This window comes from Haliotis cracherodii, unplaced genomic scaffold, assembly GCF_022045235.1.
Source record: "Haliotis cracherodii isolate W230 unplaced genomic scaffold, xgHalCrac1.p SCAF_2, whole genome shotgun sequence".
Taxonomy (NCBI): Eukaryota; Metazoa; Mollusca; class Gastropoda; order Lepetellida; family Haliotidae; genus Haliotis; species Haliotis cracherodii.
The window spans coordinates 46,029,211-46,051,918 of NW_027266275.1; the positions used below are offsets into that span (position 1 = coordinate 46,029,211).

At 37.6% G+C, this 22,708-nt stretch overlaps 1 protein-coding gene across 3 annotated transcripts in view; it reads right to left on the reverse strand.

Moving 5' to 3' along the window:
* The window catches only part of LOC139468148 (protein N-terminal asparagine amidohydrolase-like), a 638,951-nt gene extending 628,247 nt beyond the window's left edge, over window positions 1-10,704 (reverse strand). The window contains exons 1-2 of one of the 3 annotated variants that reach the window (XM_071249922.1): window positions 10,583-10,704; window positions 7,622-7,738 (exon numbers count right to left, since the gene is read on the reverse strand). In XM_071249922.1, coding sequence (XP_071106023.1) covers window positions 7,622-7,654 — 33 coding nt within the window. In that variant the 5' untranslated portion in view covers window positions 7,655-7,738; window positions 10,583-10,704. Of the gene's footprint in view, window positions 1-7,621; window positions 7,739-10,449; window positions 10,527-10,582 lie in introns of those variants that run through there. The other 2 variants (XM_071249923.1, XM_071249924.1) reach the window with 2 other exon arrangements.
* Between the last annotated feature and the right edge of the window lie 12,004 nt (window positions 10,705-22,708).

The window sequence follows — 22,708 nt, forward strand, 5'->3', positions numbered from 1 at the left end:
GATACACTCGCGTTCTCCACAGTCTTGTTCAATATTATGTGTACTACCCTTGACGACCAGAGTTAGAATTGGCCTTTTTCAACCGATGCTTGTCTCAAGAGGCAACTATGCTTGTCACAGGAGGCGACTAATCGGATCGGGTGGTCAGACTCGCTTCAGACTTGATTCTTCATTTCTCAATTGCCAATTGCTACGGTACCTTATTTTTGACAGCGTCATTTAAAGCAAACCATTTGCGGATTAGGATATGGTCGAGGTCGGAAATTGGTTTAGTACACTCTGGGAAACTGTGGCACACGTAAATTTGGTAGCGGTAATGTCCTGCAAACCGTGACTATCTTTTGACGGAGTTGGTACAAGCAAACTATATGCGGATTCGAACATGGTCGAAGTCAAACATGGGTTAAGAACACACTGGGACACACGTGGTGATGTCTCACAAGCGGTTCATTACATTTGACGGCGTTGGTACAACCAAACCATTTGGGGATTCGAACATGGTCGAGGTCAAACAAGGGTTAAGAACACACTGGGACACGTGTGATGATGTCTCACAAGCGGTTCATTACATTTGATGGCGTTGGTACAGGCAAACCATATGCGGATTCGAACATGGTCGAAGTTAAACATGGGTTAAGAACACACTGGGACACATGTGATGATGTCTCACAAGCGGTTTATTAAATTTGATGGCATTGGTACAACCAAACCATTTGAGGATTCGAACATGGTCGAAGTCAAACATGGGTTAAGATCACACTAGGACATGTGTGGTGATGTCTCACAAACGGTTCATTACATTTGATGGCGTTGGTACAAGCAAACCATATGCGGATTCGAACATGGTCGAAGTCAAACATGGGTTAAGAACACACTGGGACACATGTGGCGATGTCATGCAAGTGGTTCCTTACATTTGATGGCATTGGTACAAACAAACCATTTGAGGATTCGAACATGGTCGAAGTTGGAAATTGGTTAAAACATCCTGGGACACCCAGGTCAATTTAGTAGTGGTGATGTCTCACAAGAGGTTCTTTACATTTGACGGCGTTGGTACAGGTAAACCCTTTGAGGATTTGAATATGTGAACGAGGTGGGGAACAGGTTTAGCACTTTATCTCAGCAATGCGACAGGAACCCGGGGCCCGGACGAACGCAGAACGCTAATCCGTTTGACTGGAGCCCAACTGACAAAGAAGTTATGGCCTGTTAAAGAGTCACCAAGCCGAAAGGCTGAAGAGTCCCAGTGTTAGCGTTTGATTTAATATTATTATTATTCCGCTGATTTTTGTACCAGAGCTAGAAAAATAACCACTGGCTCGATTTTGTTCACATTTTGTGTGTGTATGTGGACCGTTGGGTACTAGTGCCCTCCAAAAACCCAAGACCGTAGGCCCAAAAGCCAAGGGCAGATAACTAAAAGAACAGAATATTTTGAAGATATGTTTCGCCCTATTGCTCTGCAACCGCTTATCCGATTACTTTGAAACCTTGCATGTATCTGCTGCTTGAGCTGCTTGACATTTTTTGTTCTTTGACTTTGGTCATTGGTCTCGTGGTTTGGCAGCCATTATGGATTCAAGGTTTCCACAGTGTTTTTGGGGTACCTGTCTTTAAACGCAAAGAACTCGAGTCCACTGCATGAAATGCTTTCAAACTTTTTGATTATTATCTCCATACATAACACATCAAACTTTAGTAGCCGATTTTGGAATTCATTTTTAGTTACGGACGTATTGAATTTTGATTTAGATCATTTTTTTCAACAAAATTTTCCTTTGAAGATCATATCTTGTAAGGTTCTCCACAGAAACTATTGCAAGTTTACATGAAGTTAGTGTTCCATATGCATCTCATTTATTGTTATTGGTTGTATGCTAAAAGTAACACCGCTTGGTGGTAATATTTGATTTATATTTGGGACACCCCTGGAACACGCCAATTTCGTAGCAGCGATTTCCGGTGACTATCTTTTGACAGAGTTGGCACAAGCCAATCTTTTATGGATTCGAACATGTTCGAGGTCGGAAATGGTTTTAGAACAGACCTGGACATCCTGGCACACGCCATTTTCCTTGCGACGATACCCTGCAAGTGGTGCCTACATTTGACGGATTTGGTTCAAGGAAACCCTTTGAGGATTCGAACATGGACGTTTGGGCACAATGTTTCTTGGAGCCCGCCATTGCTGCTTGCAGCTTTAATTATTTATTATCATTATTTATTATTCCGCCGATTTTTGTACCAGCGCTAGCAAAATAACCACTGAACCGATTTTGTTAAAATTTTGTGAGTGTATGGAGACCTTTGAGTACTAGATTCCCCCAAAAACACAAGGCCATAGGCCCAAAGGACAAGGGCAGATAACTGAAAAACAATTATTTTTTGACGATATATTTTGCCCTGCTGCTCCACAACCGTTTGTCCGTTTACTTTTAAACCTTGCATGTATCTGCTGCTTCAGTTCTTTGATATTTTTTGTTCTTTGACTTTGGTCATTGGTCACATGGTTTGGCAGCCATATTGGATTAAAGGTTTTCACAGGGTTTTTTGGGTACCTGTCTTCAAATACTATCTCCTCTGAATCCACTGCATGATATGCTTTCAAACTTTCTGAGAATTGTCTCCATACAGAACACAACAAATAGCCATAGCCGTTTTTGGATATCTTTTTTAGTTGCGGCCATATTGGATTTGGATTTTGATAATTTTTTTCACCGAAATTTTACTTTAAAGATCATATCTTGTAAGGTTCTCCACAGAAACTATTGAAAGTTTGCATGAAGTTTTGATACTATATGTACCTCATCTTTTTCTGGGTTGCATACTGAAAGCACCACCGCTTGGTGGTATTACTTGATTTTAGTAAAAAATATTGAGTACAAATTGACTTGAGTACAAATACTGAAGGAAGCGCCTCATAAATCTACTATAAACCTCCATTCACTTGCTTTGCAGATACTCAAGCGTTCTCCACAGTCTTGTTCAATATTATGTGTACTACCCTTGACAACCAGAGTTAGAATTGGCCTTTTTCAACCGATGCTTGTCTTAAGAGGCAACTATGCTTGTCACAGGAGGCAAGTAATCGGATCGGGTGGTCAGACTTGCTGACTTGATTCTTCATTTCTCAATTGCCAATCGCTACGGTACCTTATTTTTGACGGCGTTGTTAAAAGCAAACCATTTGCGGATTAGAGTATAGGAAACTGTGGCACACGCCAATTTGGTAGCGGCAATGGCCTGCAAACGGTGACTATCTTTTGACAGAGTTGGTACAACCAAACTATGTGCTGATTCGAACATGGTCGAAGTCAAACTTGGGTTAAGAATACACTGGGACACATGTCATGATGTCTCACAAACGGTTTATTACATTTAACGGCATTGGTACAACCAAACCATTTGGGGATTCGAACATGGTCGAAGTGAAACAGGGTTAAGAACACACTGTGTGGTGATGTCTCACAAGCGGCACATTACCTTTGATGGCGTTGGTACAAGCAAACCATTTGAGGATTCGAACATGGTCGAAGTCAAACATGGGTTAAGAACACACTAGGACACGTGTGGTGATGTCTCGCAAGTGGTTCCTTACATTTGATGGCGTTGGTACAAGCAAACCCTTTGAGGAATCGAATATGAACGAGGTCGGAAACAAGTTTAGCACTTTATCTCAGCAATGCGACAGGAACCCGGGGCCCGTACACACGCAGAACGCTAATCCGTTTGACTGGAGCCCAACTGACAAAGAAGTTACGGCCTGTTAAAGAGTCACCAAGCCGAAAGGCTGAAGAGTCCCAGTGTCAGCGTTTGATTTAATATTATTATTATCCACTGATTTTTGTACCAGAGCTAGAAAAATAACCACTGGCTCGATTTTGTTCACATTTTGTGTGTGTATGTGGACCGTTGGGTTACTAGTGCCCGCCAAAAACCCAAGGCCGAAGGCCTAAAAACCAAGGGCAGATAACTAAAAGAACAGAATATTTTGAAGATTTATTTCGCCCTATTGCTCCGCAACCGCTTATCCGAGTACGTTGAAACCTTGCATGTATCTGCTGCTTGAGCTGCTTGACATTTTTTGTTCTTTGACTTTGGTCATTGGTCACATGGTTTGGCAGCCATATTGGATTTAGGGTTTTCATAGTGTTTTTGGGGTACCTGTCTTCAAATGCAAACAACTTTGAATCCACTGCATGAAATGCTTTCAAACTTGTCCATACATAACACATCAAACTTTAATAGGCGATTTTGGAATTCTTTTTTAGTTACAGCCGTATTGAATTTTGATTTAGATCATTTTTTTCAACAAAATTTTGCTTTAAAGATCATATCTTGTAAGGTTCTCCACAGAAACTATTGCAAGTTTACATGAAGTTAGTGTTCCATATGCATCTCATTTATTGTTATTGGTTGTATGCTAAAAGTAACACCGCTTGGTGGTAATATTTGATTTATATTTGGGACACCCCTGGAACACGCCAATTTCGTAGCGGCGATTTCCGGTGACTATCTTTTGACAGAGTTTGCACAAGCAAACCTTTTATGGATTCGAACATGTTCGAGGTCGGAAATGGTTTTAGAACAGACCTGGACACCCTGGAACACGCCAATTTTCTTGCGACGATACCCTGCAAGTGGTCCCTACATTTGACGGATTTGGTTCAAGGAAACCCTTTGAGGATTCGAACATGGACGTTTGGGCACAGTGTTACTTGGAGCCCGCCATTGCTGCTTGCAGCTTTAATTATTATTATTATTAACTTGGTATTTATAATGCGCTAGTTTCCAGACTGACTGCTCAAAAGTGCTCTTTAAGCTCGCACAGTTGGTATGGCCGTATATATTTTGCTGAACAAGTGTGTCTTCAGATGTTTTTTGGGCCTACCTTCAGAATACAGCACCACAAACTTTTCAAACACGTGATCATACCCTATCACGTAATTTGTAGTACTTTGTTGCCAGTCACACATGCGAAACAATGCCCTGTGACGTCAGGGGTCATCGAGTGTGCATAAGCTCCTCCCAGTGATCTATCATCTCTACACCCAATGTCATTGAATACGCCCTGCGGTGTTGAGAGTTTTGAGTATTTGTTTACTGATTATAGCCTGCGGCTGCGCATTTTAGAGCAAGCGCTAGTTTATGAAAGCACTTTTATTTTTAATGTATTTTTTATTTCGTTTTTCTCGTAATAGAAGTGGATAAAATGGTTATAAATGGGAACTAATATGTACATATATTATTTTTTCGGTTCATTAATTTTCATTATTATGCACAAGAATGCAGTTTATTAGGGATATTATATTGGCGCTGAACACATCCAAATGTCGCCAGTCACCCCTTTACCATCATTAGGGTTAGGAACCCGTTTTGTGGCTATTAGATTACCCGAAGTCTCTCCTTAACCCTTGGATCCCCTTTACGATCAATCACCCCTTTACGATCATTAGGGTTAGGTACTCGTTTAGTGGCTATTATAGATTATATAGCGGCTCCTAATATTCTTCACACCAAAACATCGAGTACAAAGGATGAAATGGTTTTGTGTCGAATATTTTGGCTACTGGAAACTATCCTGGAACATCCACACAAGCCACTTTCACCGGCTAAATTTTTCAGTACTGATTAAAAAAAACTCACCGTTGTGTCGTCACTAGTCATGCTTATTCCTCCCTCGTTCCTTACTATTATCCACATTATCCTTACAGTGTTCCCTAACACACTTTTCTGTCACAAAAATCACCCGACGAATTATTAAATACCATATCATTCATGCGTACTCGCGAGTTCGACGTCCGACGTCTTATGCCTGGAGCCGTTTTCAGTTCGCGGCATATCGGCTCATTCCTCACCACTCGGTATCTTGTAGATTACGGAATGGGACGAGTTGCCAAATGGCATCTGGATCATTCGTAAGTGTCCGTAGACTAAAGTCACGAGACACCATGCCTACCCGTAACCTTCGTAAGTGTCTGTCTCCTATTCGACCATTTTCGTTCAGTTCCGTAACGTCATAGGCATGACTAGGTAAATTTGCACAAAGTTTAACAGTGTGGAAGTAGTTCAGTCGGTTAGCTGTCAGGCTAACAATCCGAAGGTCACGGGTTCGCGTCCGACGGATTCTCACAAAAAATGGTTGCTTGTCTTGAGACATGTGACCTATGGCAGAGATCGTCCTCACAAGAAGTTGTGGTACTGTATTCTAAAGGTGCTCCGTTTTTTTTAAACTGTTAAGTTCACTGAGCATTTTGAGTTCTTTGGGCAGGGCGTTCCAAAGAAGAGGACCAGCCGTGCCAAAACCAAAGAACTTGTCAGAGATTAAAAATAGATTGCTTCATATCGTTGGATCACATTTAAACGAACGCTTACATAAGTACAAATAATGGAGAATTACAAACCAACAAAGGAAGAACTCGAAAAAGCTATCGTAGCATTCATGCTCAGGGACAAAATTATCAAATGGAGAGAATTACCACAGGGTATATATTATATCAGTGATGTCAAACCAACCAAATACGGTCATCAATAGTTTCTTTCCAATTACCAAGAAGAGTATATAGTCTGGTCTCCTAGTAAAATGAACGAAGAACTTAAAAATGTAAAAATGTTGAATATCACTTTGTTAAAAATAATGGTATACGTATTGTTATGTGTATGGGTGTATGCTTTTATATGTTTGTTAGTATATCAGATGCATTTAGACTTGAATTGAAACAAGAAGGCTTGGGTTGCGTAATTTTGTTTGAATACTACACCTGGGGAGCGGGCTGACTGAGCGGGTTAAGTAATTATGTCACAAGAGAAGCTTGTAGCTAATCAGCATTATAGTATAAGGTGGTGGTGATTCAAAAATAGTTAGTTTTTTCTGCTTCTTGGGTGTTGGCCAGACCTGTATTTTAACCTCCTCATTTTTAATGTTAAAGTTCAGAACACTGCGTGAGAGATTGTATCCCATGTCGGGGCTTGTGAAACTGAACTAGAAATCATGCTGATATTTGCAAATGTGTGCCTTAGAAAACTTGCAGTGTGAGCTTATGTGCAACTATGGATATATGTGTTTTCGTGGACCAAGGAGTGGAGTGAACAATCAAACATGGAAATCAGGGTGACTATATAAGTATACAATTTGCTGTAGCCCTTGATGGTGATATTATTTGTACATGGTAGCCCAAGCCTTATTCTCCCATAGTAAACTTAACTGTATTGGTAATCTATCATGCATTGTTAATAAATATCTGTCTTAATTGTTGTGCGATCCTTTAATTGTGCGAATGGATTTGGAGTGTATCCCTTCGTTCCACTTCCACTCGTAACAGTATGAGTAAAAATAATAGAGCATATTTTCATTACAATTTAGTTTAATGTCATGACGATCGTTGAATCGCATCATCGTTTTGACATAAAAAATTCCCTCTGTAGTAGTGGTATAGGTATATAAATCTGGCTCCAGTGGAAGTGAGCCAGAACCCCCATTACCACCTATACTACTACTTATAAAAATATTTTTCTCTTACTTTTCGGTAAATATGCATTGAATACCTATTACTGATAACACATTTAGAATTTTACTTGTGCTATCTTTGCACTGCACTGATGTCTGGCATGATCATACCATGTCCTCTTTTTGTCCAATTCGGACCTCCATACACAACTTTTCTCTGTACCGTGATACGATGGAGTTCTCTCCCTTGTCAAACAGAGAGCAAGGCCCGGCTTTTACTCGGAGCTCCTGATGTAAATAATGAACCTTTATCAGTACAATACGCATTGTTTGATAAAATAAATGATAACTGATATAGAGAACACGAATAATCATAAAGGTTAGTGAGAGCATTTTGTTCCGTTCAGCTTACATGACAAGTACCGAGATACCCGAGGTTGCAGGCAACTACATAAATCGTTCTTATCGTTAATAAAAATAGAGGTGCCGTTTTCGCCAGACAATTAAGTAGCCGTTTTCGCCAAATGAGGTGCCATTTTTGCCCGAGAAATCGGTGTCGTTTTGCCAAGGTGCTGTTTTAGCCTGCACCCCACTGTATACTCTGTACCCATCACGGCTCTCGGCTAAGTTTTGTTTGTTTGTTGTTTAACGCCGTACTCAGTAGCAATGCTCATCGCAAGATGAGGCAACTCTTCCTGCAATTATTCTCAAAGCTGGTTTACCACACCTCAGAGGGTCGGTTCAAAATCCCATCTCTAAATTCATTGATTAGCACAGAAAACGGTAAAATCAGCGTACATCACAAACTAGGGTAAAGGTTGCATGCATATTTCATAAGCTGCTATTTTTAGAATTTTCTTCGAAGTTGAGTTACTTTGATGAAGTCATCAGTTATTCTTAAAACTATCAAAACAGCCGAATACGCGATTGTAAATAGGTTTATTCTCTTCTGCAATCATTTGTTATAATTTTCAGTGTGTTGTAGATGTAATTAATAAGGGACAATATATAAAAAAATAATTAAATCGGACCTCACCCTACTTCTATTAGCGGTATGCAGGTTTTACATAACTACGCAGTTACTTCCCTTCGGATATTTTTCACAAACACTACAATATTTGTTTTTAACAATCCTCGTAATTTGAGGCAGTAAATGTAAGAATGTTGTATTGGAGAATATATTTATGACATTGGGGTATTTTTGGCGTTGACAGTTTAAAGATTTAAAAATACTAAATTAACTGTCAGGCTGAACCTTCACATTGTCAGTGTCATGTGTTTGTGACTGAAACATGTTTATTATGGTTAAAGAACGTAGTTTTAATGTAGATAGGAGGAACAATTATGATATCATGTATATGTGTTACAATAAGTAACTAAATGTATGTTTTAAATAATGTAAAGTACAGTGAACTTGTATGAAATATTGAACACCAATCTGAATCATGGGGGATGGGGTGGGGCAAATTGGATGAATTGAATAATCTTCTTGATACTTACAGAAAATTGAGAGATTGTGAATCTGTAACATCAATTTATGCTCAATGTTTGTCAGAAAATAATATGGTTGCACAGTGGCTTCATGATCATTTTGAGTGTGAACTTAGTGAGCGAAAAATTTCTTCAAGAGAAACATTGCATCACTTGTTCAATTCAGCAGTATTAGGTAGTAGTAGTGGGTTTGGTTCCTTTTCATTGGTGAGTTCAAGATCCAGAAACGTAGCATTGAAAAAGCAAAGAAAAAGTTTGGAAAATATGCAGTAAAGTTTGAAAATGTTCCCATTACTTGAACAGATAAAACTTATTGACAGCATGAAAGCACAGCTTGATGTGAGTGTAGCTCCGACTAAATTTCAAACAAATGGGTTAGTTTTTGAAATTCACAAATTTGCCCCCGGAAACCGTCAAATGTTTGCTACGTGGGTTGGACAGGTTTTTAATGTTCCCCTTCAGCAGCTTAATTTTAATGCCTTAATGACTAAGATTCACCAAATACAGCAAGAAGATAAAAAGAAAAAAGGACAAGTTAAGGAAAAAATATAGAGCTGAGCATTTCATTGTGCCAGTACAAACTCCTGAGAGAACGAGGTCAGATTATGACATTGCAAGGCCTTGGACTTGAAGTTAATAGCCTGAAGGATGAAGTAAGCAAGTTAAACCCACAAATGCAAAACAAGAAAGAAAAATTGATATCTCTAGAAAGGAAAAATTACAATTTAATTTTTTTTTAAAAAGAGCCACTGATGAATTTGCTGTAAAGAGACAGAAATTGGAAACCCTTAAGGCAAATATGAGAGGAAATATTTCAGCCTTAACAGGAGAGAAAAGAGTGCCCATGCTCAAACTAAAACCAGCCTCGCCAAAAATGCTTCAAAAGTCAAGAAAATTGGGAAGGAATTTGAATACCACCAACAAGAGCTGAAATCTTCAAAGGAATATATCGAAATGTCAACTGAAGCTTTGGAAGATTCTATTTGTGCATTGGAAGAGGCAGCACAAAAAGAGAAAAGCATGAAAAATGACTTGGAGTACTGTGAAGAAAGTTTAATACAGACTCCTTATGTTTCTTTTCATATTTTATTGTTGTAGGTAAGACATTTCAAACCAATACTGACAGGCACAGTTGATGCTGTACTAGAAACGGTGCCTGGAAGCTCAAATGTGGGAATACTGCTGTTATGCTACTAAAATATTATGGTTTAATTCAAATAAACATTTTCTTAAAATGTTACCCATTTACATTTGTGCCATTTAATAGACCAAAATGAAATTTCTGGCTCTCCACGGTGGTGTCAAAAAGAGCTTTTCTGAAAGTTAATCAGACAAGTGGGAGAAATACCATCCTATGATATGTATTTCAGAAGGATTTCTGAAGCTAAATCAGTGATTTGTTAACACAATATGCAAAATTCTAAATTTGACTGAGCATTGCTATACTCAGCAATATTCTCGGCTAAGTGTAATAATACAGTTTTCCACATAGGTTTATCAATTCATACCTCCGTGAATTGAAACACATAGATCTACACAGCCATTGATCGGATTCACGTGATTTAGAACGCCGACATATTGGGGGAATATATTGCTGAGCGCGGCGTCGAACAACACTCAGAAAAGACACCACTCTCCTACCTCCGAGTTCCTTGCAGGCCGCAAAATCAAGCTCCTCACAGCAATATCCCGTATTAATGTCTATTTCTATGGCTGCCAAGCTCCTTTCCAGCGCGTGACACACCTTCGTTACACTCTCGGTGGCAGCGATAGTAATAGGGAGCCGCGAACGGGATATCGCTGTGAGGAGCTTGTATCGCTGCCACCACAGTCAAAGCTCCCGATAGTGATAGGTGGCCACAACCATGCTTGGAGTTGAACTCGCAACCGACTCAGCGTTATGTTCACAAACTACACTAACAGGTGATGGCTGCCGTGACGCCGAATGCTCTTACCCCAGCTAAATTATTTTCTTTGTTTATCAATTTGAATTTCTATATGATGTAAATGGTATAGTAAAAATGTAGAGGAGAATTAAGTTGGGTGTTTTACCGTTAGGCCCTACGTCTGCAATTTCGAACCAATCTGATCAAACAAACAAAAGGTAAATTCATCTGGGTAATCTGGTGAGTCGTATACATTTTAAAAATTTACTATGATAGCATTCCCAAAGACATAAGCAAAAATATAATATAACCACATTCCCTTCACGGAGCTGTCACGTTGCTACCAGCCATAGCTCCCAAGCGTGATAGGCTGCCACAGCCACGCTTGGAATTGAACTCGCAACAGATTTTATGTTTACAAACAAAATGTATACTCTTCCAACATCTAAATTATTTTCTTTTTACTCAGTTTGAATTTCTATTTCATTTCAGCCTGCAACCTCGGCCCCGGGGTATCTATCGCGGTACTTGTTATGTCGTCGGATCATAGTTTTCGGACGTGATATGTTTTCGGATAAACTGTTCCACTGTTGATACGCGACGCAAGTTGAGAGCGATTAAGCCAAATGGCGACAAAATTTATAGACTGGGTTCCTGTCTACCTGCGCTGGGCTGCGATTGGACGACACTAAACATAGAATTCATTGGACCTCTGTGTGGAATGAAAATATGAAGCGGACTACGTGAAGTTTGATTGTGAAGTATAAGTGCTCTCGACACAATTAACATTTGCAGAGCACTTTGTTGTAATCATTTTCACTAAAAACAAACTTTTGAAGTGAGCGCATGTCTCCATATTAATAGCATTCGTAGTTAATAAATACGTGTCCCATTCAACCCTCAGACAGTCTTTGAAGTTGAGTAAAACTAAAAAAACATCACGTACACTAATACCGTGTTAATTCTTTGGGACAATCTCTGTCCTGTGGTATTATCCACAGTCATTTTACGCAAAACAAAATTACTGTAAACTTCTTCTGAAAGTAAAGCAGGCCTACATGGAGTAAATAGAGCTATTTTTTTTACAAAGATACTACATTGCCATGCACAGCGTAAATTCATGTATCTTTTAAATAAATATATGATACCTACCAAATTCAGTTACAAAAGCTAGCATCATGTGTGTGATCACGGTTATCTGTAATTTACAAGACACAAACAACCATTCTGAAACATCGCATGTAACCTTAGATAGGCCTAGTGTTGACAAAATCACGTTTCGCGTATGCCGGTTGCAAATATTTCACACATAGCTACGATACATACATCCGTGAATTCCCCACATGTTTTAAACTCAAGTGTCAAACACAATAATCACTAATGGTCTAGGCCAAGATGAAAACAAGCGAAATAAAACAGGCGTAGAAATGGAATGTGCTCTGAAAGTGATAAACGTACCTGTTTCAGGCAGAAATAAACCCAAGTTTATTTTAATTTCGACGGCAATGCCATGCCATCTGTTTCAGTGGCCATGTATTTAACCAAGCTCCTCACAGCGACATCCCGTTATCTATACACAATTACCGAGAGTGTAACGATGGTGTCACGCGCTGTGAAGGAGCTTGGCGCCAAACGTAACACGCAAACTACACATGAAGAATGTCCGTGAATTAAAAAAGATGAGGGAAACGAACAGCCAAGTCAGTTCTACTTTCGACAGTGGTGCAGTGACAGCCATCTGAACAATAAGACCGCACAGATTTTGAATGAGTAAGATATTGATAGTCCAGTTGCCTTGTGCTTGATGTTACTAGATGACATTACAGAAGTAAGATTCAAGCAATCGCCGCAACCAGTATAGTCGCTGCCATCGCCTGTCACAACAAAAACACTTGCGGGTGACAAACAGTTGTATGACCTTATTATCATTATCAGTAATTTGAGAGTCTGGGTTGGTCTCAGCTTTACTGTTAAATATATGGACACTAAAACAGATGTCATAGCATTCTTGTTTAAATTAACATAAACTTGGTTTTATTTCTTACTCAAACAAGTACTGTTTTCACTTTCAGAGCATATTCCTTTTCTACGCCAGTTTTATTTCGTTTGTTTTCTTCTTGGCCTAGAACATTAGTGACAGTTTGACATTTGAGTTTAAGATGTATGAGGAATTCACGGATGTATGTATCCTAACTAATACCCCGTTCACGTGCGCCTCTATACATATGTGTGTATATGTGCATACGTGTGTAGAAATACATACGTGAGTATACTTGTCATGTGAACGTGTTTACTCATGTGTGTATATTTACACCAGGAGCAAATTTGCATCATGTCTGGAGCAGGTGCAAATGTAAATGTAAATTTGCACTGTGTGAAAATGTTGCAATGTGAACCTTCATGTCAACGTAAGATGATGATCTAATTACTGTATGTTGCATTTGTGGACTTCAAAAAATCTTTTGATAGTGTTAATCGTTGTAAACTTTGGGATTGTTTGAGAAAAACGGGCGTTGGGGGTAAAATGTATAAAATGTTAAAATCTATATAAGCAAATGTCAAACCATGTGTTCGTCACAAAAATGGTGTCACTGATTACTTTGATTGCCCTATCGGTGTGAAACAAGGCTGCATTTTAAGCCCTCTCCTTTTCTCTTTCTTTATCAACGAATTGTCCCTTGAAATCCAAGAAAACGGAAAACACGGTGTCCAACTTTATCCAGATATGTATGAATTGCTAATATTACTTTTCGCAGACGATGTTATACTAATTTCTGATACTGTTAATGGGCTTCAAACACAAATAGTCATATTGTTTCAGTATACCATCTCCTGGAAACTGACTGTTAATACAGATAAAACGAAAATTGTTGTTTTTAGAAAGGGGGGTCCTCTTGCATCCATGGAAAAATGGTATATAAATGGGCAACAAATTAATGTTGAAAAAAATTATAAATACCTTGGTGTCATTTTTCCTTTTAATCTGAAACTAAATCACCTCGTCAACGATCTTGCGCTAGAGCTAAGGCTCTTGATAAACTCGGTGTGTCTTCTCCGTCTGTTTTCTTCAAACTTTTTGATTCTCAAGTTAAACCAATTCTGTTATATGGTTCGGAGATTTTTGGTCTCGAATAATATCACATCTTGGAAAAAATTCACTAAACTGCATGTAAACGATTCTTTAATGTTGGCAAATTTACCCAAAATTGTATGGTGTATGGTGAATGTGGAAGACATCCCTTATATATCTGTTCTTATGTACGCGGTCTAAAATATTGGTTAAAGATTACAGAAATGTCACCTGATCGTATTCCACGTAAATGTTATGAAATGCTGAAATACCGCGACAATGTTGGTTATATAACATGGGCCACTAAAATCAGACAACTTTTATTTCTTCATGGATTTGGATATGTTTGGATTTACCAAGGTGTTGGAGATAAGACATCATTTCTTAATGTATTTAAACAAGTTGCATCTGATATGTTTATCCAAGAATGGAGAGCTACATTGGAAAATAGTTCAAGGTACGACCTTTATAAAACATCCTGCTTATCTCCAGAACAGTACTTAACAGACAGAACACTTAGAGTGTGTTTTACACGTTTTAGATTAGGTTTGAACAATCTAGTATCTAATACGGGTCGTTTTTCCTCAGTTTAAAAAAATATGCGTTTTTGTCCTTTTTGCCCCACATTTATTGAAAACGAATACCATTTTATGCTTATCAGTCCATGTTATGAATCGCTCAGAACAAAATATTTCCAAGGTTTTCCCCAAAACATCAATACACTAATCATGCTCCTCCGTTTTGATGAAATATCTAACGAGCAACAAAAGAATACTATCCTATACTTTAAGTATTGGAGAAAACACGCTCACGAGGTTTTGGTAGACAGAGCATGCCCTGGGGAGAGGGGAAAACCAAGGGGGCGAAGAGGGGAAGTGTTTTTCCATGCTTATTAACCGAAAAAAGAAACTTAAAACAACATTTATCAACATTTTTATGTCTCGAACATACTTTCCATGAACCTTAGAAAACAAACGCGCGTAAAATATCTGTTGCTGGCGTACGGATCTTGACATTCTAAAAACCAGAGAGGCTTAACAACACCTCTGTAGCCTCGTGGTACACTCACTAGGCTACAGATATGAAGGTTGCGAGTTCGATCCTCGGGAATATAAAGAAAACCTTTGTCATTTGATTTTACATTTCATTACATGTTACAATCTGAACGGAAGTTATATTAATAAAATGCCCAGGGACATTACAACGTCCCTGTTTATGAGATTTAACCCGACTGGAAAGTAAAAACTCACAATAGGTTTTAATGCCTATAGAAAGAAGTCTCTTACTTAATAGCGATCCCAATGAATAGGTTTATAATTATGGTTTACGACTTCGCAACTGTCTTTGTACAAATGATGTTTAATCATTCTTGAGGTTAGTTGCTTTATTAATCAAATGCTTTAATCTCTTCTTCTTTTGTTGTGATGCGATTTATTTTTCACAAAATTGTACACGTGCACATCTCTGTGCATATAAGTCTGCATGATTATACTTGTACATGTACAAAATTGTATATGTATAATATTATTGTATGTATATGGGCCTATGGCCTGAACACAATAAATGATGATGATGATGATGATGATGATGATGATGATGATGAATTAATATCTATTCTTTTGCCCACACCAAACAAATTGTCAACTTTTATGCGCATATACAGAATTGAGCGGACGGTGTTTTCTTTTGGTTTCAAGGAGTCAAAACTGTGTGTAGAAATTAAATGTTGCTTCACGCAAAAAAGAATTGTATGAAGTAATCTCTTCCCATTCAACTTTGATTGGAAAACAACCTGTTTTGTGTTGCAAGTCGTGAACAGACTGACGAATACATGTGCCTTACACAATTTACGTATGTATAGTTAGGCCTTCACATGTGTAAAATTACTTACGGTAGTAAATGTTGTGCATATGAACGCGGTATAAGTGTGAAATATTTGCAACCGGCATACGCGAAACGTGATTTTGTCAACACGGGGCCTGTCACTTCGGCGTTCATGGTTTTGTTTTCTCTAAAATACACTTGCTCCAGTAACGATTACAAGGTTACATGCGATCTTTCATAATGGTTATTGGTGTCTTGATATATTACAGGAACGGAAAGACCCTAAACCGTGGGATTATGTCACTTTCTATTTTTTTAGAACTATTAAGAATGTCCATCTACACTTTTGTAGCAGAATGTACCCTTCTATCTCGTCATTATCAATTTTGTTAAATCGTTGAAAAACGGTCTCCAAAGGCCAGTTGGTGATATTTATAGAAGGCGGCCATTATGGTCGTAAGTAGGTAGGTGATATTTATTTCATCTTCCCGAGGCAAGAGAGTTAACTGACTATAAAAGTCCAGTTTCCACCCTTGCCGAACTAGGCTGGTATTATGGAGTTACATTTTGGCTGGACTAACGTGTCTATGCATAGTCCAATCAAAATCGCGCACCGAAATCGAAATCCGGTTCGTAAACTGTCGTGTAGATTTCGGTCGATAGCAGGATTTGCAAAACATGTGCACCGCCAACTCGTTGTCAGCAGATATTTTCTAAATCTTTTTATGTTTTAAATCAGGGCCCGGGATCATGAAAGTGGTCTTAGCTCAAATTTTGCTAAGCACGAAGTTTTTAAGATTTTGCTTAGCTAAGATTCGCTCTAAGACTGGATCTTGAAACGGTCTCAGCAAAATCTTAGCTAAGTCTAAGTCTAAGACCGTCGTCATAGGGACACGCGCACGTAATATCGCACTACTGTAATCATTGGATGCCGAGGTTATTTTTCTGACGCACATTTTCCTAAGATCGGAAAAGAGGTTGTGCGAGAATTGCGCTCACTCGGCACTGGATCTACCTCTGGCTATAAAATTACGCAGTGATGTAGAATATTAAATTTCCTATCTGATGGTGTAAATTTAACTGTAAATATTAAACCGGATTGAAATAAAGACGCTGCTAAGTTTTGTCCGAGAATTTATTCTGCCTCGAAAAACAGGAAATTTCTCTGCTTTTTAGCGTACACCAATAAACGTACTGTGCGACAAAAAAAATTATTTAGCAGCTTTACCGAAACTGTGAGCGAACAAAATACTGCCTAATATTTGAACGACATAAATATATATCAAATAGAGTTATATGAGTATGTATAACGACATAAATTCAATGCAAAAAATAGCCTGCCGTAAATGACGAAAACTGATTTACGGCTATGACGTCAAAAGGCGACATAACTCCGCTATGCTTAGCACTAGTTTATTGTAACTAGGGTCACTTGGTGAGAATTAGCTGTGGGTAAGGTCAGTGTATTGTCGTGGTGTTTTGTTCACGAGGAACCAAAATATTCCAACACAAATATTGATATTGAAACTGTATACGTTTAGGCATAAAAAACCCATCAGAAATTATGAAATTATACTTCATAAAAAATGAGTGATAGCGAAATGGATGGCCCTATGTAAACCATAAATTAGTCCTTATATTCCAACATTCTCCTGATTGTGCAAGTGTAATTTGACTAATGTTGCACCTATCTAAATGGATCACTAGCAGTATCATCAAATGTAATTAATTACTAAGAAATTGACACAATTCTATTTGACGTCATGTCTGCTTGTTTGTCTTTGATAACGTCGGAGAAAGACGACACTGGTATTTTGATTGATATATATCTCCCCTAATTTTCGTTCATGATATGGAAAAAGTCCATGTGTTTAAAACGGAATTTGACGCTTTTTCGACACAACATAAAAAGACTGCGTTTACCATGTAAATAATGTCTTGAATAGATAAACAATTCGATAATGTACAGTGTATCTTAATTGGACAAGACACGCACCTGTTTGGCATCAATTTTACGTAATCATGCAAGTACTAAAAAAATTATTTCGAACCAAACAAAATTATTATTCAATATTGTACATGTATTTGTTCATTATTATGTATTTATATTTCTCATCAGCTTGTCTCAAAATTATACCATAAAAGATGCGAAAAAGCTCTCTTGGTATAGAATTAACAGGATAATCGTCCACCAACGGGGTACATGGCACGGGTTATATTTTAAAACTTTTTACAATTCTTGCAGAAATATAGTAAACAGTTTAATATCTTGTGGTCACAATATTTGATAAAGGGTGAACCCATTGATTATATAATGCAAAACTAGAGAAATAATTCATAAGTCGTTTGTGACTAAGGTGCACCTGGCGAATCGTTAGATATCACTGTTCTGTATATCAAACGGCATTAAAAAAAATTCCAAGACAAGGACAATTCTTCTAGAAATTTGTGCATATATTTTAACGAAAAATAATATCAATTTTCTTTAAGTTATACATGTATCTTCAGTTTAGTTATACAGCTATTCGTGGACACTGTTTATATGAACTTATAATATTGACTATTACACTCCCTATAAATACATACATGTTGCAGTTGCATTTACATTTCATCTAGTATCACTTGTCCAAAATAAAGAAATATCGTATACGACACTATAAACTTATCAATTTCATGTGTAAACATTGTTCAAACAAACAGGATATTATTAAAGCTTCATACATGTTGTGGCCTATATCTACTTATGATATCATATTGAACATTGATTAATATCCAAAGTGAAATTAAATGTGTGAAAAAATGTGCACAAGACATGCACGTTCTACATCATAATTGAAACTGTAAATAGCCTGCTAGGACACAATGATCGTGTGTACTTTCATTTTGGTCTTAAGTCTAAATCTTAAGAGTTAAGACAAAATATGATCTTAAGTTAGTTTCATGATCCCGGGCCCTGATTTGGCGCCACCATTTTGTGTGAAGCAAACGCAAGTGAAATGAGAGGTGGAACCTGATTGGTCTATAGGAGAGGTTTAGAATGGACATAACTGGTAATAGACACTGGTGGCGCTACGATCGAGCCCAGTAATTCCAGCCTAGTTCGGCAAGGGTGGAAAACTGGACTTTTAAAGTCAGTTAACTCTCTTGCCTCGGGAAGATGTATTTATTTAGGGTGCAGTGTGCTTGGAAAACAGGAACAGAAATATCCTAAGCCGTGGCATATTGTCACTTTCTGTTTTTTCGAACTCTTAAGATGTCCATCTACACTTTTGTTGCAAAACGTACCCTTCTATCTCGTCTAAACTATTATTTTTCAATCTTGACCAAATACCTTTTGGCATTGCGAAGAGGTTGGAAGCAAGAAAGAATTTGTGAGAGATTTCTAAGGGGGTGTTTGGGGCTCCGAAAATGGCCGGTAAGAGTTGCGCAAAAGCGAAAATGACCGGCTCAGATTTCGTTTATTGACTAGAAACTTCCATGGCCAAGGTCTGGGACGATCCGACATTTTCTTCTTTCACTCCAAAATGCTGGCCAAAATACAGCCTGGTTCCCTGGGTATGCTGCGCTGGCGCTACACTGACCCAGGCAATGACTGCTCAATGGCCGCCTCCAGGAGACGAACAAACCTGGCGGACACGCCATGTAATTACTCAGAGACCATATAATAATAATCTATTATATGGTCTCTGATTTACTATAGAAAAAACTCTAGAACGGGTGGTTAATTTTTTTTCTTAGCATTGTCATGAATGCTCCTGCAATGTATATATGTCACGAGAATAACGTCCGTTATTACTTCTAGTGAAGGAAAACATTATTTAAGCTGTTTTGAGACTTGAAAGTGGTCGTCACATCGGTGAAATGTAAACAATGACACAATCCCATTTTCAACAGTTTTTAAATTTTAAATATTTCGTGACAGCTCACTGTTATCAGGAAATCGGAAATAAACGACCACGTCAATGAAATACCGTTAGCATCTTTATTTTAGAAAATCTGATGACGCAAATGTCGCCGATTCATGAAAATGCTAAGAAAAATGTTAACCACCCGTTTTTCTATAGTAAATACATAGCGTGTCCGCCATGTTTCTTCGTCTATTGGAGGCGGCCTTTGGCAGTGAAATAAGAAGCTGTTGGATCGGTGTCAGACCTTGGCCATAGACATTTATTTTATTTTTATTTTATTTTTTTCATATTTATATTCATATACTTTTCTTTTTTTTCTTTTTGGAGTACACTAACAATATGTTTACAGAATATAGTTCACATGCAATCTTAAATACATACAAGTTACAAAGTATATCTATAGATGATAACAAACAAAAACTATTCCAGTGTCATATTGTTGGATTGTGCAAGTTCGTGGATTTAAACGAATAGGTGGTGACAGAGAGACCAAAATGTCATGAACTGTGTGTATGTACATTTTGAATATGATATATTTCTGTCGATGTAATATGATCGGTTATTTCTTGTTTGATGTGTGGGAAATTTGGTATGGAGTCGGATAAAGTTGATTTGAATATATTTTGCTTTGTTACAGTTAGAATATGATTTAATACATCATTTCGTTTTTGTTGATACCCTAATAGAATTGTCAGTTTTGAAAATTCTAGTTCTATTCCAGTTTTGTCTTTGATCCATTTTGTAAGGTTGTTCCAGATATGTTTACAATTTTGCACTCTAAAGAACATGTGCACTAAGGTTTGTTTTTCTCGTTTACAAAAAATGCAAAGAAATGATTCTTTATATCCCATTTTGTACAGTAGCTCGTTTGTTGGTATAATTCTATGAATAGTACTGTATTGGAACCATTTTTGTTTTGAGGACACATTATATCTGTCGGGGCTACGATTAATCGTTTGCCAATCTTTTTCCGTCATGATAAGGCCAAGATCTAGTTCCCATCTTTGAATGTACTTTTGGGATATCATGTTGTTGGATACTTTATTTAAGATATCATAAAACACCCTACATCCCCCCCCCCCCCCCCCCCTTGGCACTAAGGTTTCAAGGAAATATGGTATTAAGGGCAGATGTAACTTAGATGTTAGGGCTATACTCTTACGCTTTAAATATTGTTTTATTGCTTGGATAAGACTAGAGTATTCCAGAAAATGTGTTTTACAGTCGTATACATGTTTTAGGTCTAAAAGATCTAGAAAATTTCCGTTCTCGTCTATCAAATCATATACAAGATTAATGCCTTTTCCCGAGTAATGTTTATAGTATACCGGAGTGTTCCCGATTCTTATATTCGTATTTTGCCATAATGGTTGTGATAATATATCTTTTTCCTCTTTGATAGAATTTCCTTTTTCTTCTATTAAGTTTCCCCATGCACACAGAACACCTTTTTAGAAAGCATTGGTCCTATCATTAATAACCTTTTCCGAAATATAGAATTTGCATTTTTGCAGAAAATCAATTTATGTTTGAGTTATATTATTGATCAAAAGAGTGGTAAGTTTAGAGTGTGGATGTGAATTGAACAAGCGTTTAATCCAAGATATCTTTTGATCGTTGATTGTATTTTTAATATCAGGCACTCTTAATCCTCCCTCTTCATAAGGTTTCATCATAGTATTTCCACTGATTTTGTCTGGTTTATTTTTCCATCTAAAACGAAAACACAGTGTTTTGAGTTCTTTTATAAACCCTTCCCTTGGATTAGGTAGGGTTGAGAAAAGGTGGGTTAGTTTAGGTAAAATAAGAATTTTTAGTACAGTAATTCTACCTAATGGGGTCAGGTCACGTGCTAACCAAGAGTTCATAATGATTTTTAAACTTTTAAGTTTGTCTTTGTAATTTCTCTCTACCATTTCTGCCAAATTGTGAGTAAAAATAATACGGAGAAGAGTAAAACTTTTTCTTGACCAATCTAAGTTCCAACTTTTGCACATAGTTTTATCAGAGAAGCGTTGTGAGCCAATCCACAACACTTGCGTTTTGCTTGTGTTAATTTTTAGGCCTGAAAAAGACGCATATGTTTGAAGAGTTGTGATGGTGTTTTGGAGACAATTTTCAGTTCCATCTAATATGAGAGATGTGTCGTCTGCGAATTGGGATATTAGATATTCTATCTCATCGATCTTAATTCCATTTATATTTTTATTAGTGCGTAGCATTATTGCCAAAATTTCTGCGCATAACAAGAATATATAAGGAGATAACGGGTCACCCTGTCTACATCCTCGTTACTTTAAAACAGATCTGAAGCAAAACCGTTAACTAAAACACTAGATTTTATATCGTGACAGAATGTTGTTATCCAGTGCTTAACTGAAGGTCCAAAATTAAAAAAAGTCAAGGCTTCTTGGATGAAAACCCAGTCTACTGAATCGAACGCCTTTTCAAAGTCTATAAATAACAACAACCCTGGGATTTCCATGCATTCAGTAAAGTCCATAATGTCTTAAATTAATCTAGTGCATTCTCCAATGTATCGTTTTGACCTTCGTTAATTATTGTTGGCAGAACTTTTTTTTATTCTATTTGCTATTGCTGCTGATACTATCTTATAGGATACATTTAATAGCGAAATTGGTCTCCAATTTTTTAAGTGCTGCTTTGGTTTATCTTTTTTTGGAATGCATGTTATTAGACCCTGCTTTTGACTAACTGATAATTCTCCTCTTTTGAAACCTAGATTCAATGATCGTATCCGATATTTATGCAGATCTAGCCAGATAAATTTGTAGAATTCTGCAGTAAATCCAACAGGACCCGGACTTTTTTCATTTTTCATATTTTTCAAAGATGTTAAAACTTCCTCATATTGTAACTCACCTTCGAGGCCGAACTGTTGTGGTGTGCTTAGTTTTGGAATATTAAGGTCTTTAAACATATCATCTAGGTCTACGTTTCTACATGTCTGTTTCGTGTACAACTGTTCATAATATCTCTTGGTTTCGTTGATGATATCTTTTGTTTCAGTAATGGTATGTCCATTCTTTGTTTCTAGTTTAGCTATTGCCTAATTAGA